Source organism: Lipomyces doorenjongii, assembly GCF_038497915.1.
Source record: "Lipomyces doorenjongii strain NRRL Y-27504 unplaced genomic scaffold V1508scaffold_83, whole genome shotgun sequence".
NCBI lineage: Eukaryota > Fungi > Ascomycota > Lipomycetes > Lipomycetales > Lipomycetaceae > Lipomyces > Lipomyces doorenjongii.
Genome location: NW_027118150.1, coordinates 21,344 through 36,146, shown reverse-complemented (window position 1 = coordinate 36,146; position 14,803 = coordinate 21,344). Strand labels below are relative to the sequence as shown.

The window sequence follows — 14,803 nt, the reverse complement described above, 5'->3', positions numbered from 1 at the left end:
GAATTATTGCTATATATAATATCGCCCAGTAGTTATATCATAATAAAACTAAGCGGCCATATGGCTGGTGAACCTTCCCGAATCCCGGCAGGCAGGATTGAGACGCGCCGATACAGGAGCACTACTAAAAAGCCAGACGATGGGATCCCAAATTATGTTGGCAAGCAGCCACTGTTGACCGACCTGGCGTGAGGGTTCGACACTGCGTGATAAACTAAATGTGTGCAAGGTACAAGGGTTCAGCCCTAACCCTCTGCGATACCTTCACGACTGTTTGACAACTTAACGACCCTGTGCAGCATTCAACGATTCCCCCATTACATCCTCTCTCCTCTGTGTCCTTCCTAAATATTACACCGAGTATCTTCCCTGACCATCCGTCGCACTTGCAGACATTGCCGTCAGCCCGCGCAGATGTCGTCTGGACTACAACGCCGCCGCGTGACTAGCAACAATAATAGCTCATCCACGAACGCTCCCGGATCTATATCCACCCCCGGCCTATCGTCCCTATCGTCTATATCGCCTCGACCTGACTCTCCTGAGCCATCAAATTACCACTCCGAAAGCTTTGCCAGTGAAAATGGTCATAGAATTGCATTCGACCCGCGAGACCTTCAAGAGGGCGACGAGCGCTCCAAACAGCCCCGACTCACGTTAATGGAGGAGGTGCTCTTGATGGGACTGAAGGATAAACAGGTGTGCAATGATTTCTATTTGCAGTTCTGATGCACCACTTTGTTGGAGATCTGCATTCGACGTTGGGCTGGCGTTAAATGCCTTGACTTGCTTTCGCGTTTCCACAATGTTGAAATCCAACAAGGATAACACAGTCGCCTGTGCATGTCAGAACACCACAACAATTGGCGTCATAATGGCTGTTGTTGCAAATTGGAGGTGGATTTAGTCCTAATCACAGAGCGTCCTAACTGACTGATTGTATAGGGCTATCTATCATTTTGGAACGACAATATCTCATACGCTCTTCGAGGATGCATTGTTTTAGAGCTCGCTTTCCGGGGACGGATTAGTATGCAAAGAGACCCTACTCGGCGACGCCTACCTCTATGTGACAGACTAATTGAAGTCATTGATGAACGGCTTACTGGGGAAGTCCTCCTCGATGAGGCGCTAAAATTGATGAAGGGTAGCGAAAAGATGAGTGTGGCGGCGTGGATCGACCTCATGTCTGGTGAGACGTGGAACTTGATGAAGATCGGATACCAATTGAAGCAAGTGCGTGAGCGCCTCGCCAAAGGTCTTGTCGACAAAGGTATTCTCCGAACCGAGAAGCGTAATTTTTTGTTGTTCGACATGGCTACCCACCCGGTGTCCGATACTGGCGCTAAGGACGAGATCCGTCGTCGCGCTATCAACATCCTAACTACAAAGACAGTCGTGTTGAATGCTTCTCCTCTCGTCCCTGACGATGTTTCGTTCCGATATCTTCGCACCGTTGCGATGGTTTGCGCAGCCTACGCTGCCAACGTTCTTGAGAATGCCCTATCAAATCTTAGTCATGATGGTCGCGATAGAGCTTTTGGACGTGTCGATGAGCTGCTTGGTGACTACTCGCAGTGGCCTTTTGCAAGTAAGCCAGGAGGATCGGGTGGTATTGGGATCAATTTAGCACAGGAAATTTCAGATGAGTTAAATGCGAACAAGGACAAGGAACTGCAAATTGAAGTAGTCGCTGCTGCGTAAGTGCCTGTTATTAGACAAGCGTTACAGATACTGATTTTTGGCGTATTAATAGATTGAGTGTTTTTACCAGATTGGATTCGATTTTATAAGTTTGCTCGGTCGCTTGTCTTGTGTCCACCCTCTAGAGGATTTACGTGGCCATTCTTTTCATTTTTGTCTTGGGTATTCTGCCTTGTTTAATAGTGTACATGTGCTTATACCTTGAATCTTTTCTTTTGTGTGTAACGTCTGTACATCTTTTCGAGAAAGGAGTGAACTGTGCGACGCCATTTTTGTTATATGTCGAAACTGTTTTGATTAAACGTCTATCTTACAGATTGGAAAGCGGAATTTGAGTGGTGTCTAGGAAGTTGAGCTACATATATTTGGATCGTCGATCTTGTAAGTCAATGTTTCGCAACTAAATATGCAGATCCAATTCTAAATTGTCAGCTAGAGTGCATAACTACGTCAAATGCAAATAATATTGTCATTACTGCAAATTACAGTTTCAAAATCTGCCCCAATATGCACACTGGCTTACAGAATAATACAAAATACATTATAACTCTACATCAGCTCACCACTCATACCATCTATACACATGATGCTAGAAAATCGGGGGCGCGGTCGGCAGTGAACTCGCTTCGCCGTCTACAATCTCCTCTTCACCTTTCTCGACCTCTACCGCCTCCAGTACTTGCTCTATAGATTTCTCCGCGCGTTTTTGTGGTAAGGTTCGCTTGACAGCTTCGAGTAGTTGATCTGTAAGGTCTTCACGGACAAAAACGAGGAAATACGGCGTCGCAGCAGAATTATCAAAGTTCGCCATAGTAATCTGTGCAAACTCATCATTTGAGAAAGGAAGGACTTCATCCTCTGATACGTCGGTCACACGCTCGTCGTTGTACTTCCGGAACTTCCGGGCGGCAAAATCGTAGATGTATATCCAATAATGACCAAACGTGGCCTGTCCACGGTGGATGAACACCGAGTGCACACGATATCCCAGAGTTTTAAGATCGGCATACTGGGAAGCTATCTTAGCGTTCAAATCTTGGATTTTGATTTCAAGTTCAGGGATGCTATCATCCAGGGCTGTCATTTCAGATTGTATATCCGAAATGATATCCGTCAGTGTGGCATTCCCCTCCACGTCCTCCGCACTTTCTCCAAGCCCTTCCTGCCGTTCCAGCAACGACTCATCCGACGAAGAGACGGATGCGTTCATGTCCACTGCGGCGGTGATACCAGTCGTAGCGTCACGCACTTGCAACAGCCACTCACGTGTAGCCTTCAAAGTCTGCAGAGAAGTCAAGTCGTTATGCTTATCTAAGATAGCAGAAAGATTCTCCTTGCGCTTTTCCAACAACTGCAAGTCTTCCTTCCATGCCCATACTTCTTCCCGCCGCTTTTTCAGATCTGCACCAGTCACTTGATCTGATGGCAAGCAATCCATGTACCGGTCAAGGTAAATCGTAGAGTCGAATTTCAGAGGAGCATTAGACTTGAATACACGACCCTGTTCACGATCGTACTGAACCCTCTGCACTTGAATCTGCAGAATAGGTGGCAGTTGAGTGAGAGTGACATACCGGCGGGCAGGGTGGCCATCGAGCTTAACCGTCTCAACATCAAAGCAGGCACCGAGTGCGTCGTAAATATCTCGAGGACCAGCTGCAACATCTACAATGATGTGGGAAAAACGCTCCTCCTTGGTCCGCACCAATACAGAACCACTGGTCACGGATGACTCACCGCTTGCAGAAGTCCTAGCAGCTGCTCGAATTTCAAGAGTCTGCTTTGTCTTACCATAGAACAAATCCTTAACAAGATCGATTTGCTCACCATCCACGTCCGTGTTCTGCGGCTTCAGAGCTGCTTCAATTTGAAAAAGAACATTATCTATACACTCGGTGACATCTTGTTGCATACCGAGATTCATGTAATCTTCACGTGGCGGTACTGTAGGTGGAAATTTAGATGATGTAGACTCTGGCGGTGGTAATAGCAGTAACGGATCCTTGTGCTCCTCAGTGACCTGACCTGCTTTGGTTTCTAGGTCAGGCTCCGTCTGCGAGGACTTGAACAACATTTCCGGTGACACTGTCACGTCCGCTATCTGTGTGGAACTTGTGGGTCCCGCAATGTTATCAGTGTTGATCGCTGTTATTTCTCCAAGTACTCGCCGTTCAGTAGGCGAAGATATTGGTATCTTGTCGTCATGGCTCTTGGATAGTGAAATATTCTCCTTGTCTTGCATGATAACATCTTCATCCTCTCGTACCAACACTTCTTCATCCTGTTGTACCAACACTCCGTCGCCGTCCTTATCTGACGATATTTCGACAACATCCGGCGAAGAAGTTTTGTTATCCGTTCCTTCTGTTGCTTCTTGCTTTGTCGACGTATGAGGCACAGCTGCCAGAAGTTCCTTTCCATTCGCATCGGCCATCGTCACGTCAATACTCTCAGGCCGCTCGATATCCTGTAACGCATCTTTCGAACTAACAAGAGTAAGATACGCTAATTGGTGTTTCGGGGCAACTGCGCTTGCCGTCGACATGATCAGATCATTGAAAAGCCCACCTAGTTCGTGAACAAAGTTTTGCGCTCGATTAATCTCCCACTCTGTGACCTTACGGCCACCTATACGTTTCCCACGTCTGATTGCCTCGGCTACATCTTCTCTCTGGGAATCGTCAAATGACAGTATCATTTCACGAAGGGGCTTAACAGTGAAGTAGAATTGTAAGAGTGAATTCAAGTAGCACGTGTTGCCAATATTACGAAGACCAACAGGCTCAGTTTCTGACGCCTCTGGCTCGATGGTCACTAGCGATTATTAATACTGCCGCTTTGCCATAAGTCCTACTTCGGGAACTTACAGTCAATAATCCCTGTGTCCAGAAAATACTTCAACATTGGACTTTTCCGATCCTGTGCGATAGACCGCAATGCATTGCGCATCGATATTATCTCATCTGGGTTATCGCTTACGCGAATCTCATACACGGTAACAATATGACTGTCCTCCATACTGCTATGGACGCCTAAGATCGAATAAGCTTCATTGCTTTCTGGTACCGATCCGGTTAAGCCTTTGGATTCAGCGAAAGTCAACAGCCTCGGACTTTTTCGCGTCTTTGCCAGCACGACTAAAGCACTATTCATGACGTCCATCTTTGACGGAAAGTCTTTGTTGATCTCGTATGAAGTTATTATCATATCATCATCAGCGTCTTCAGAAACTTCAAGTGTCGCATAGCTCTGAGCCTCATTCAAGCTGTCAGCTTGCAAATAAGCACTAATCTCTGGACTATTCCTAGCATCAGCTATGACTTGAAGCGCAGATTTCAACTTCGAAGCACTCGCTGGTGCGTCCTGCAGCCGGGCCTTATATATTCCTATTATGATAGAATCATCGTTAAACGAATCAGGATCGTCTATACCAAACTCCGCATATGCGTTCCTTAAGTCATCACGCGTCAAAGCGCCAAGAGATTGCATCTCAACAACGCGGATCTGAAGCTCTTCTGACTCTCTAGCCGTTGAAATTTCACGTAAGCACTCGAGATAATAAGCTGAATTTGCTGGATTACAAGCATTCTGCCTGTCAAAAGTTTGAAGAAGAAGAGCATCACTGAAATCCGGCACGGCGCCTAAACTAGCATAGCGTCTAACCCAGAACGTATTAGGATTTCTATAAGACAAGGACACAGCACCACTTACAATGACACAGGTGTGGCGGGATCTACGTATCCGAGCTTTCGCACAGTAGTAGGGTCTAAGACATCCTTAGATGACAATATATCGAACGACACCGGTGTACTTACAACCATTGCACTCCAAAATGTTTCTGATTGCTAGAAGCTCGTTATTCGTCGAAATCTGGTAAGGATTTGCTGCATTATTGGCTGTAAATGGTCAGATAATGACACTGGCAACACAAAGTATACATACTGTCCTGCCGTGCAATAATTGCAATTTCCATCTTTGTATCCTCCAATAGTCTCTTAATGTTCTTGGACTCATTTGTGCCTTCGTTAACCATTGGCGGTCGCCAGACACCAGCCTCCTGTGCGCACATCAGTAGGGTTGGTCCAAAAGCGATGACTATTGCAACTAACCTCATCACTCCTAAAACAGAAATATTTCAATATACGTGGATCGATCTTAGTGTTAACAGAGACATTATCAAGACGGATTGTGCGCGGCTCCGCCCCAGACTCTCGATTCAGTGGATCGCTCAAGATGCGAAACAAAGTGTGATAAGACTGTTGAGGCGTCGGTATGGCCAATGGAGGCAATTCAGGTCGACCTTCAGCAGCCATAGCTTCATTTCTGGCTTTCTCGAAAGCTTCAATGCGCCTTTCTATAACTTCTTGTTTGAATGTAGACGTAATCTCCTGTGTCAATCGAGGGCCGTGAACGTTTATGGACACCACTGTCGAGCATATGGCACACATCATTGCGAAATCTTCCGAAACGACTATCTCCTCAACGTCATCAGAATTCACTGTATGCTTTAGAGACTTCTGAGGAGAATATTCTGTCTGTATCAGATGATGAATGTTCATCGGCGTAGAACCACAATCACCTGCATGATTCTTGTCGATTTTAATGATCCAATGATAGCGGCATATCGAGCATATCAACCTGATCACGCCACCGTCGTCGAGCTCAGCTAATTCCTCCGTAGTAGTAGTCTCGAGGTCTTCGTCATTATTACTATCTAATTTCTCAGAATTTGAGCTAAAACTGTCTGAAATGAAATGATGCACGTGAGAAGATAACGGAATATGTATTGTCTTAATTTTCTTATGGCTGTCGGACTGACGATCGCAGAAGTCGTATGTAGAACGATACGGAATAATGACCGCAGATGATCCAGAGTCAGTACTTGGAAGCTGGGGTACTGGAAGTGCAATAGCGCCTGATCCGGGGAGATAATGCATCATCTGCTGAACTATCAGCGGTGCTGATTTCCCTGGACTTTGTTGAAGAGCTGCCATATTACAGAGTGTGTTGGACTCGCTCGTCTATCTATCTCTATTAGGTTGCTATGCTGATTAATGCAATTGATGGGTGTTCCTACAATTGCACGGCGGAAACACACCAGATCCGAAGCTGAGCGTTCAGATTATATAATTAAAATGAGCTGCTGTCATGAAATCATAAATTATAAACTGGTCAAAGCATTCAGTACAATCGAAGCTCTTCAACAAGTGCAAGGTTTCGGCGAACGCCCCGATCGCCAACCCGGACTGATCGCAACTTATACTGGGAACTTCCGCGCAATCTATACGCTGAATATGCAGCTTTATGCCCTGAAGCTCTGCAGAATAAAATATCTGGAAAGAATGATCCCTAGTAGCTTAGCTCCGGGGCCGACATGTGCCTGGATGACGTCAGCTCTGCGACAACAAATTTCAGTCATCGGTGTATCTGCTTCACGTTAATTTTCTCACGGACAGAAGAAACGCGAATTGCTGTGGCTTCGCATATGCTGAGTCAATGAGAGCAGGTTTGTGGCGTAAGTGCCGCGCTAGCATTTTATTCCTTGGTGGCACAAATGCATAATCGTTTGAATATGAAGAAGCGTCATCAGCCTAAACTGTCATATATACGACCGCGAAGACGCTAGTACCTGGGCTCGCGCCGGACAAACAGATGAGAACGTCTGATTGGCCATACGTTTGGGGTGACTGAAGAACGTTCAGACTTCTCAAGCTATTACATACAACATTACGCGATTACTGCATCCTCACCATCAAGATATCCGCAATTAACTTGTCAGGGCTTGGGAAAAAAATTTCTGCATTATCTCTGGTGAACAAAGTATTGGTTTTCCTCATTAGATTTTGGTGTCAAAGGTTTTCTAGATCTGAACCAAGCCGAATATTGACTATCAAGTCCACCAATATCCATCACAACCCCAGCAGTACAGTAATCAGTCGTCATGTCTATAGTGCCAAAAGTTGTCTATCCTATTCATGATTATCCGGCGTATGAACCCAGAGATGCGTTGGTAATAACATCCAAAGCCGTCATACCAGCATTTGGCATTGGACTCACGTATGCGACTGCCATGGAGCGTTTCCGTCATTTCCGGGCGCCTCTAATACCGTCACTGATACGCGTTGGAAAGGAGTCTTTCTTCCTGGGTATGTTGCTCAGGTGACCGCGGCTGAAAATCCGTCTAACATGACACAGGTTCGGTTGGTTGCACGTATCAGTTTGTCGAAGTTGCAGCGTCGAATCTACGGGAGCGAGAGGACGGTTGGAACAATTTTTACGGCGGCTTGGCCGCTGGTGGTCTGATCGGTGTTAGAGGTAATGTTGAATTTACTTTGGCGCGTGAGCAGCTGGTTTACTAATGGACTTTCACAGCTGGCACAGTAACGAACTTTGTTTTCACATCCCTTCTTTTCGGTTCAATTTTGGGTCTCTCTCGATGGGCTGGTGGTATTTTCGGTAGCTTTTCCAAAGAAGACGAAGCTGAGCATTCCAAGCTCGATGGTCCGCAGTCTGACTTCTGGAGCGTAAGGAGTCGTGTCCCACTATCTGAGACAATTAGCAAGGTCGGAGAGGGCAGAGGTATATTTTACCCCAGCGGAAAGTCCGCAGCTCAATCTTCTGAGGAGGCATAGATTAGAGTATCTCATTAGTAAATTGGTATGGAGTAGAGTATTATGGTTATGGTCTAGATGGCAGTTCTATTGTACAATGTATATTTGGTGTCTTGCGGATCGATTGCGATGCTTTGATAGTAAAAAGCAAATGTCAAATATGTGCCAGTTATCATATTGGCAGTAGTATTGGGTACTGCTTGATAAGCTCTTTTAGTATATGCAGTTTTGAATTGCGCACATGCCAAGAGTAGCCAGATCAAGATTTAGGGCAAAAGTCGACTTCTGTCTGGGAAACAAACCATTTTGGTGCTGCCACAGCTGCAATCCTTTGAACCATGACTAGCAGCCTGTTGTACATTAAGCCGAAATTTAGATTTCGACGCCGCACGGTGCAATGTTTACGACTTCGTGACAAGAGCGCTGTAGTACTTTCAAACGCGCCTCACAGCTTCTGCGAGATCAGTCAACGCATTATTTATTGTATTGGGCGGCGCTCGTAAGCTCGAGCCAATACAGAAAGTATGTCTAAGCTCCATCAGACCCAGCAGACCTTCTATATCAACTTTCGGACAGCGAAGAAAGGTAATGTTGAGTTTGTATTATGCAGTGCGAGGTCTTGAATATCACTAATTGTCACATTTAGAACTCGACACTCTCCTTGCAGCAGATGCTTTTCCATCCCCTGCAACCGATCTAATAGATGCAATTGATCAGAAACTGGCAGCCTTAATAGAAGACGTACAAAATGCCAAAGTCTATCTCGCACCTTACGATCAGCGAGCCTATACTAGCGTATGAGTGATGCTCTAACTAATCTCTCTATGATTCCTGAATGCTAATGATCTGCGTGTTTCTAACAGCAAGTGGATCAATTAACGAAAGAGTTCCGTGCTTTGAAGGAAAAGGTTATGCCAAAGTCGAAGTTCGCGTTTTCAACGCGAAGTCGAAAATTTATTACCAACGGTCATGGCGCTGAGGCAGACTGCAGTCAATTAAAGCCGATCAAGTCGAGCCCTCTTGTGTCAGATTTACGGAGTATCGCAGTTCATCAGTTACAGAGGCTTGACAGTAAATTTGTGACCGTTCAGCCACTACCAGCATCAACAAGCATATTACTGTCTCAAATTAGCAATTGCATTATATTCGTGCCCTCGTCCACGTCATTCAGTAGTGTGAGAGTCACAGATTGCACCAAGTCTATATTGGTATTTGCAGGGGAGATATCTGGTCCCATACATCTATCACAAGTGACTACGTCTGCCATTGTGGTACGGCAAGCACACCAATTCCGGGTGCATGAATCAAGCGATAGCGACATTCTTTTGGGTGAAACTGGTGGCCGCATTATTGAAAAAAGCGATGACTTGATATTCGCAAAAGCAGAATTCGACAATGTACGTTGTTATCGAATGCAAGTGACCGTGTTAGCCCCGGAACTAAAGTCTGTATAATAGGCAAACGATCGAATCACCATCTCACAGTTTACCGAATCGATTGATGACTTTGACCATCCTGCCGGGCAATCGCCAAACTGGTCTACGATAGACGAAGACACGACAACAAAATTTACAGTTGAGCATTACGAACGGATCATCCTGCTTTCGCAGGCGACCAATGATCAGCAAATACAGGATGGCATGACCAAGACAATACAAGCCGCTTTGTCGAGAGACATTGTTTTTGATGGCGAGGATGAACTGAGAGGTGAAGCTGAGCTAAGAACATCAACGCAACAACCGATACGACCTTAAAAAAAAGTTAAGGATATGGATTGATTGAAGGCCGAGCAACTTTGCGATATATCGACTTGGTGCTTGCGTATTGTTTGGACTGCGCACGTTACATGTTTATTAATTATGGGCTGTGAAATACTTAAAAGCCTGCCTAGTGGAAGGATTAATGTATAAACTTTTAAGTATAACTTACCCTGTAGTAAAATGGCATGGCATAAAATTCATTATATGCCAGATTGAATCATATTTGCGAATTTTATAGACAATTATATTCGCAGGTATGGTAACCGAAACTATCCGCATAATCCGTCTCGATATCCTCGATCTGTCTCCTACTCTTATCATACACCCACCAACCATAACAAAAATGCTTTCTAATTTCCGTAATTTGCGCCAATAACACCTATATTTTTGTTATTGTCAGTTCAAGTAATATCCTTGCTCGATAGCTAACTCGTTGGCGCAGGTGGCGCAGGTGACTGTGACGTACCCGCAGGCACTGCACCTGAAGCACCTTTCTTCTTCCGTGGAACAACCGGAGCAGCTGGAGCGAGCGTCTGGCCTCCTGGAGCGGGAGCAATAGCGACAGGTGATGGCTGTGAAGCCTCTACTGTAGCCGGGGCAGAAGCTGCGGCTGCAGCGGCTCGCTTTCCACCTCGACCAGTTCCACCGCCTCTTCCTCCTCTACCCCGTCCTGGCCGCTTGATAGTACCGTCAGCGCGTTCAATTCTAACTTGATCTTGATCCGCAATTAAAGGGCCTGAAAAGACAAAAAATCCGTCTTTAGTGCTCGCAGCTTGTTCTTCAAATAATAACTCTGAGTCGTCGATAAAGGGATCATTTATATCATAGCGTCCGTATTTTCCATCAGTCCTCCGTCGTTTGACAGGTTTCTTGGTAGTCGATGTCGCGTTACCAGATTCGTCTCCGGCGGCCTCTGGTTTTTCGTCATCGTCACCACCAGAATCTTCTGAATCTTCCGCATCCGCACCATCTTCATCAAACAGTTCTGCTGCGGTTGATGCTATCCTTGGATGTAGAGATTCCCAGCCATACTTGTCTTCAGCCAGTTTCGCAAAATTGACTACGACGTTGGTTTTGCCGTTCAACGGGACATGTAGGCATACTGTGGGCGCATCGTCGGAGTTGCGCTGTTGTGCCCCACCAGGCGACCCTATGCCGATTTGTAAGAGTGAGCCTGACGACGAGCCCGAATTCTTTGGCTTCTTCGTAGAGGAAGTTGGTAGCGTAGCGACACTTGCGGTATCACTACTAGATGCCGCTGATGCCTTTGAAGGAGTTGAGTTAGCTGCCGGGGCAGCTAACTTCGGAGGGACTTCCGTGGGAATAGCTGATGCTGGTAAGGGCGATAATAGAGAGGCCACGGCGACGTGACCGCTCGGCTGATCGCCATTTGATTTATTCGTGGGTGTGTGAGATGCTGTGTTCGATCGGGAAGATGGCATATCGTCTTGGGACAGCAGTGATGCTATCGACGGGGATGCTGATGCCCTTTGCGGTGAAGGCTGCGGCTGAGGAGCATAATATCCATGATTCTGAGATAGTGAGGGCGATAGCGGCTGGCTGCGTGGAGAGGCTGAGTATGGCGCTTGTGTATTAGAAGGTTGTGAAGATGTAGCAGATGTGTCGTCGTTGGTCGGGTTTAACAGAGCGAAAAGTGTGTTGCTCGACGACCCACCGCTGTGGGACATGGTGGCCAATAGATAAGTTAGCAGGACAAGCAGCTGTATACGGCGATACAAATGGAGTGGAATTGGCGACAACTAATCTATTCAGCAGGGAAAGAAGTAGTCAAAGTCTAGGGCAGCTCTGCGGCGTGTCAAAGGTAGATTGACAGCAATGGCGTTCGTGAGTTTAGATTATTGTGTGGGTCGCCAAATCCCAGGAAGCGGGCCGGTGGCTCTCGACAAGTAAAATCCAGGTCAGGGGTCATCAAAAGGTTAGGTTGGAAAGACTTGGGTCAGACTGCTGGCGACGCCAAATTTTGCGGTAACTATGAATACTTCACCAAATCGTACATAATAGGAACTTGTCAGCCGACATTCAACAAAATGAGTTTGAAGCGGTACGCATCACTAATCGACGCTTGGCCGAAGGACGCACTCAAGCGACAACTTGACTTCAAGGCGCTGCTGAAGGACGATCTGGCTGCGCGACAAAATGGCGAAAATGAGGGACTTCAGAGACTAGAGCTTCAGATAAAATCGATGGAAGAGCTATTAGACAGCAAATACAGGAAACTTGTAAGTCTAATGTGTGAGAGGAGTAGGATGCAGGACATCCAGTGTAATCCAGGTTACTGACTTAGCAATCTCTCGTGCAGTATCCAATATCAGACAAGCTTATTAAACCCGCTGGAAAGCCAGATTACTATCGCCTGTTAACCAAAGAAATTGAAAATGGCCCAGTAGAGCCGACTTTCTGGCAAAGGGTTAAGATTTTCGTGTCAAACTGAGGCGAAGACATGAAGATCCCGCGACTGAGTAATGATTGCATAGGACAATCTAGTTTTTGGGTAACATTTATGATTAAGGTATTTTTGGATGGTGTTTATATTCGGTATGTTGCAGTTTTGTACATAGACCATTAGTAGACATGAGTTTGCTGCTACTGCAACCGGCCAATTGATTATGCGTACTTCATCTGCACATTTCTTGTGTCCCACAACGTAGTATAGCTCATATAATTAACCAGCTAACAGTAAACTATTTATCAGTCCAGTATTTTTAATCTGTCTTACGTCTTCTACCACCTCCTTTTTTCCATAACCAAAGAGCTTCAACTGCACAAGTCCGCAACCCCAGATGGTGCGTCTTCTTCTCGTCTGCAGCTTCATATAACGATTCAATTACACGGGTGTTTTCTACTATGTCCCACAGAGCATCCCCTACATACTCGCCATAGTAATTGGTTCCAAGCTTGTATAAAACGCGGCCGACAACTTGTACGGCAATAGCACGCTGCGCAGGGACAGCACTCCTGCACAGATGTGATAATTCGGGTATCGTATAGCCAGCATATCCGGGAGAGTCCGAGTGATGATGTAGCCCCAGGATCGTAGGAAGTGAAACAGATTGTGATGGAGGGATAATATCACCATGGAAATCGAATCGGATATCTGCAGGTGACACGGACTGCTGTTGAGGATTGTACGGGGAGGAGTAATCTTCTTTGTCTGTTACTGGCTTCATCCATGCGAGCCGTGATGGATCCGAAGGAAGTTCTGGAAAGTATTTCTTATGCAGCAGTTCAAGAAAATCCGGATCGTCTGGGTCCAACTCGATAGAAACTGGAGATAGGAAATGTGTAGAAGGACCATGAGATTTAGGATTCACTGGGGCAGTAGACGGATCGTTAGGAGTGCATGTTGGCGCAATATCGTCCTGATGGGGAGCATCAGCAGGGATTGGTTGAGTCCTCTCACTAGGGTCTAGATCATTGTCTGTCTCTCTAATGTTCATAGCACTGGACTGGGTGCTCACGTTGTTATTGGCTGCACCGTTGTCGAACATTCCGGTACTTCTGTTCAACAGAATTACATCAGCTGCCGACGGGTCCCGCTCTAAAATGCGAGATATCAGTCCAGGTGGTAATGACGCTTCTAATGCAGCTCTTTCTGCTTCAATATATTCTGGTGTCATGGCTGCTAGTCTGTCCTTATTTTCTGCGCTAATCTTTGCCGCTTCTGACATGGAAGCTGCCATAGTGATATCAGAAGGGCGGGCAGATCCGCTACTATGCGGTCCTAATCCTGGCTGTGGAGATATACCTCCTCGATTAGCATTCGTTCGAGACCGCCATAGCGATTTCGGCCGTCGAGACTGTGGAGGTTGAGGAGCTGCTGGTCCAAGTTCATCTGGAAGTTCCGAATGCTTTACTATTGGCCGCTCGATGACATCGTGGACGATGTTCATTGTGATGTCGTAGATATCTGATTATTAAAATATACAGCAACACTAGTGTTGAGAGTCGACATTTAAGAATGTATGTATAATTGCATGGAAAACCTCCCACTGAAGATACATTTCTGGTCACGTTACCACACGTGACTTCTGCTGTAGGTCATAGCGTAAGCAATTAAGGTTGCGGAGGGCCAGGTCTAGATGGTTCTCTTCCGGGGATTGACACCAACCGCTAATTGTCCCAGCGTTAAAATCACTGATATTTTCTGGGTTGAGTGTCCCAGCAACTGGAGCAGTATATTAACTATCCAGCTAACTGTAATTTTGAACTGCTGTCTCAGTCCATCTTGTGAACCATGATGGGACGGCAAAGAGAGATGTAGCAGATTATCGAATCCTCTCGCACATAATGAGCGAAGAACACATGGACTCGATCGAGCCAACTGCAGCATTAGCAGATAGTAAATTTGATTCTGATATTGGCGGGTCGTATATATATTCTACTGTTCGCGGAGTATTTGACTTAGTGTTCCTTCACCTACAATTTTGATTTGCTAAAATGCCAACGATGGAATGGTATATACTGTTGTTGAAAGCCTGTAGTTATTGATTTCGATACCGTAGAAGCTGCCTTACCCCGTACGGTTATTCAGACTATGTATGCTAGCTGTACACAGACTGGGTGGGAATTCTGGCCATTAAAACAATAGAGCGGACGGCACACTTCAAAGGCATATAAGCATCGGCAAAGATTACTCAACTTATCGCTGGCGGGCATATCATGCCGATAGTGATTGGTGGACTTAAACTAAGTGGATCTCTGCAATAA

The 14,803-nt window shown here is 46.0% G+C and overlaps 7 protein-coding genes across 7 annotated transcripts; 4 read left to right on the top strand and 3 right to left on the bottom strand.

Moving 5' to 3' along the window:
• Nucleotides 1-291: 291 nt before the first annotated feature.
• V1508DRAFT_425559 (Golgi phosphoprotein 3-domain-containing protein) lies at nt 292-2,264 on the top strand. The gene is made up of 4 exons (XM_066941459.1): nt 292-699; nt 946-1,700; nt 1,757-2,085; nt 2,141-2,264. The coding sequence occupies exons 1-3, from the start codon at nt 415-417 to the stop codon at nt 1,791-1,793; spliced, it is 1,077 nt and encodes a 358-aa protein (XP_066793146.1). The 5' UTR covers nt 292-414; the 3' UTR covers nt 1,794-2,085; nt 2,141-2,264.
• V1508DRAFT_464290 (uncharacterized protein) lies at nt 2,029-7,136 on the bottom strand. Its single transcript, XM_066942895.1, has 6 exons — nt 5,814-7,136; nt 5,647-5,761; nt 5,520-5,600; nt 5,416-5,470; nt 4,572-5,362; nt 2,029-4,518 (listed from the first exon to the last, which is right to left on the bottom strand). The coding sequence occupies exons 1-6, from the start codon at nt 6,696-6,698 to the stop codon at nt 2,294-2,296; spliced, it is 4,152 nt and encodes a 1,383-aa protein (XP_066793145.1). The 5' UTR covers nt 6,699-7,136; the 3' UTR covers nt 2,029-2,293.
• A 206-nt stretch (nt 7,137-7,342) lies between these two features.
• Nucleotides 7,343-8,632, top strand: V1508DRAFT_425551 (uncharacterized protein). Its single transcript, XM_066941458.1, has 3 exons — nt 7,343-7,850; nt 7,900-8,019; nt 8,077-8,632. The coding sequence occupies exons 1-3, from the start codon at nt 7,646-7,648 to the stop codon at nt 8,334-8,336; spliced, it is 585 nt and encodes a 194-aa protein (XP_066793144.1). The 5' UTR covers nt 7,343-7,645; the 3' UTR covers nt 8,337-8,632.
• Nucleotides 8,611-10,286, top strand: V1508DRAFT_425550 (tubulin binding cofactor C-domain-containing protein). The gene is made up of 4 exons (XM_066941457.1): nt 8,611-8,900; nt 8,962-9,110; nt 9,179-9,712; nt 9,773-10,286. Exons 1-4 carry the CDS (start codon nt 8,840-8,842, stop codon nt 10,067-10,069), a joined length of 1,041 nt encoding a protein of 346 aa, XP_066793143.1. The 5' UTR covers nt 8,611-8,839; the 3' UTR covers nt 10,070-10,286.
• On the bottom strand, nt 10,146-11,931 carry V1508DRAFT_425547 (uncharacterized protein). The gene has a single exon (XM_066941456.1). The coding sequence runs from the start codon at nt 11,761-11,763 to the stop codon at nt 10,501-10,503; it is 1,263 nt and encodes a 420-aa protein (XP_066793142.1). The 5' UTR covers nt 11,764-11,931; the 3' UTR covers nt 10,146-10,500.
• Nucleotides 11,932-12,066: 135 nt separating this feature from the next.
• On the top strand, nt 12,067-12,714 carry V1508DRAFT_425546 (uncharacterized protein). The gene is made up of 2 exons (XM_066941455.1): nt 12,067-12,315; nt 12,396-12,714. Exons 1-2 carry the CDS (start codon nt 12,124-12,126, stop codon nt 12,525-12,527), a joined length of 324 nt encoding a protein of 107 aa, XP_066793141.1. The 5' UTR covers nt 12,067-12,123; the 3' UTR covers nt 12,528-12,714.
• Nucleotides 12,646-14,082, bottom strand: V1508DRAFT_425544 (RPAP1-like protein). The gene has a single exon (XM_066941454.1). The coding sequence runs from the start codon at nt 13,984-13,986 to the stop codon at nt 12,799-12,801; it is 1,188 nt and encodes a 395-aa protein (XP_066793140.1). The 5' UTR covers nt 13,987-14,082; the 3' UTR covers nt 12,646-12,798.
• Nucleotides 14,083-14,803: the final 721 nt, after the last annotated feature.

Bases quoted from the DNA above. Each gene is read 5' to 3' on its own strand.
- V1508DRAFT_425559 (XM_066941459.1), top strand. From the start codon at position 415: ATGTCGTCTGGACTACAACGCCGCCGCGTGACTAGCAACAATAATAGC. The intron at 700-945 runs GTGTGCAATGAT...CTGATTGTATAG, and splicing joins TGGGACTGAAGGATAAACAG to GGCTATCTATCATTTTGGAA. The intron at 1,701-1,756 runs GTAAGTGCCTGT...GCGTATTAATAG, and splicing joins ATTGAAGTAGTCGCTGCTGC to ATTGAGTGTTTTTACCAGAT.
- V1508DRAFT_464290 (XM_066942895.1), bottom strand. From the start codon at position 6,698: ATGGCAGCTCTTCAACAAAGTCCAGGGAAATCAGCACCGCTGATAGTT. The intron at 5,762-5,813 runs GTTAGTTGCAAT...ATGTGCGCACAG, and splicing joins TCTGTTTTAGGAGTGATGAG to GAGGCTGGTGTCTGGCGACC. The intron at 4,519-4,571 runs GTAAGTTCCCGA...AATAATCGCTAG, and splicing joins GGACACAGGGATTATTGACT to TGACCATCGAGCCAGAGGCG.
- V1508DRAFT_425551 (XM_066941458.1), top strand. From the start codon at position 7,646: ATGTCTATAGTGCCAAAAGTTGTCTATCCTATTCATGATTATCCGGCG. The intron at 7,851-7,899 runs GTATGTTGCTCA...AACATGACACAG, and splicing joins AAAGGAGTCTTTCTTCCTGG to GTTCGGTTGGTTGCACGTAT. The intron at 8,020-8,076 runs GTAATGTTGAAT...GGACTTTCACAG, and splicing joins TGGTCTGATCGGTGTTAGAG to CTGGCACAGTAACGAACTTT.
- V1508DRAFT_425550 (XM_066941457.1), top strand. From the start codon at position 8,840: ATGTCTAAGCTCCATCAGACCCAGCAGACCTTCTATATCAACTTTCGG. The intron at 8,901-8,961 runs GTAATGTTGAGT...TGTCACATTTAG, and splicing joins CTTTCGGACAGCGAAGAAAG to AACTCGACACTCTCCTTGCA. The intron at 9,713-9,772 runs GTACGTTGTTAT...TCTGTATAATAG, and splicing joins CAAAAGCAGAATTCGACAAT to GCAAACGATCGAATCACCAT.
- V1508DRAFT_425547 (XM_066941456.1), bottom strand. From the start codon at position 11,763: ATGTCCCACAGCGGTGGGTCGTCGAGCAACACACTTTTCGCTCTGTTA.
- V1508DRAFT_425546 (XM_066941455.1), top strand. From the start codon at position 12,124: ATGAGTTTGAAGCGGTACGCATCACTAATCGACGCTTGGCCGAAGGAC. The intron at 12,316-12,395 runs GTAAGTCTAATG...TCTCTCGTGCAG, and splicing joins ACAGCAAATACAGGAAACTT to TATCCAATATCAGACAAGCT.
- V1508DRAFT_425544 (XM_066941454.1), bottom strand. From the start codon at position 13,986: ATGAACATCGTCCACGATGTCATCGAGCGGCCAATAGTAAAGCATTCG.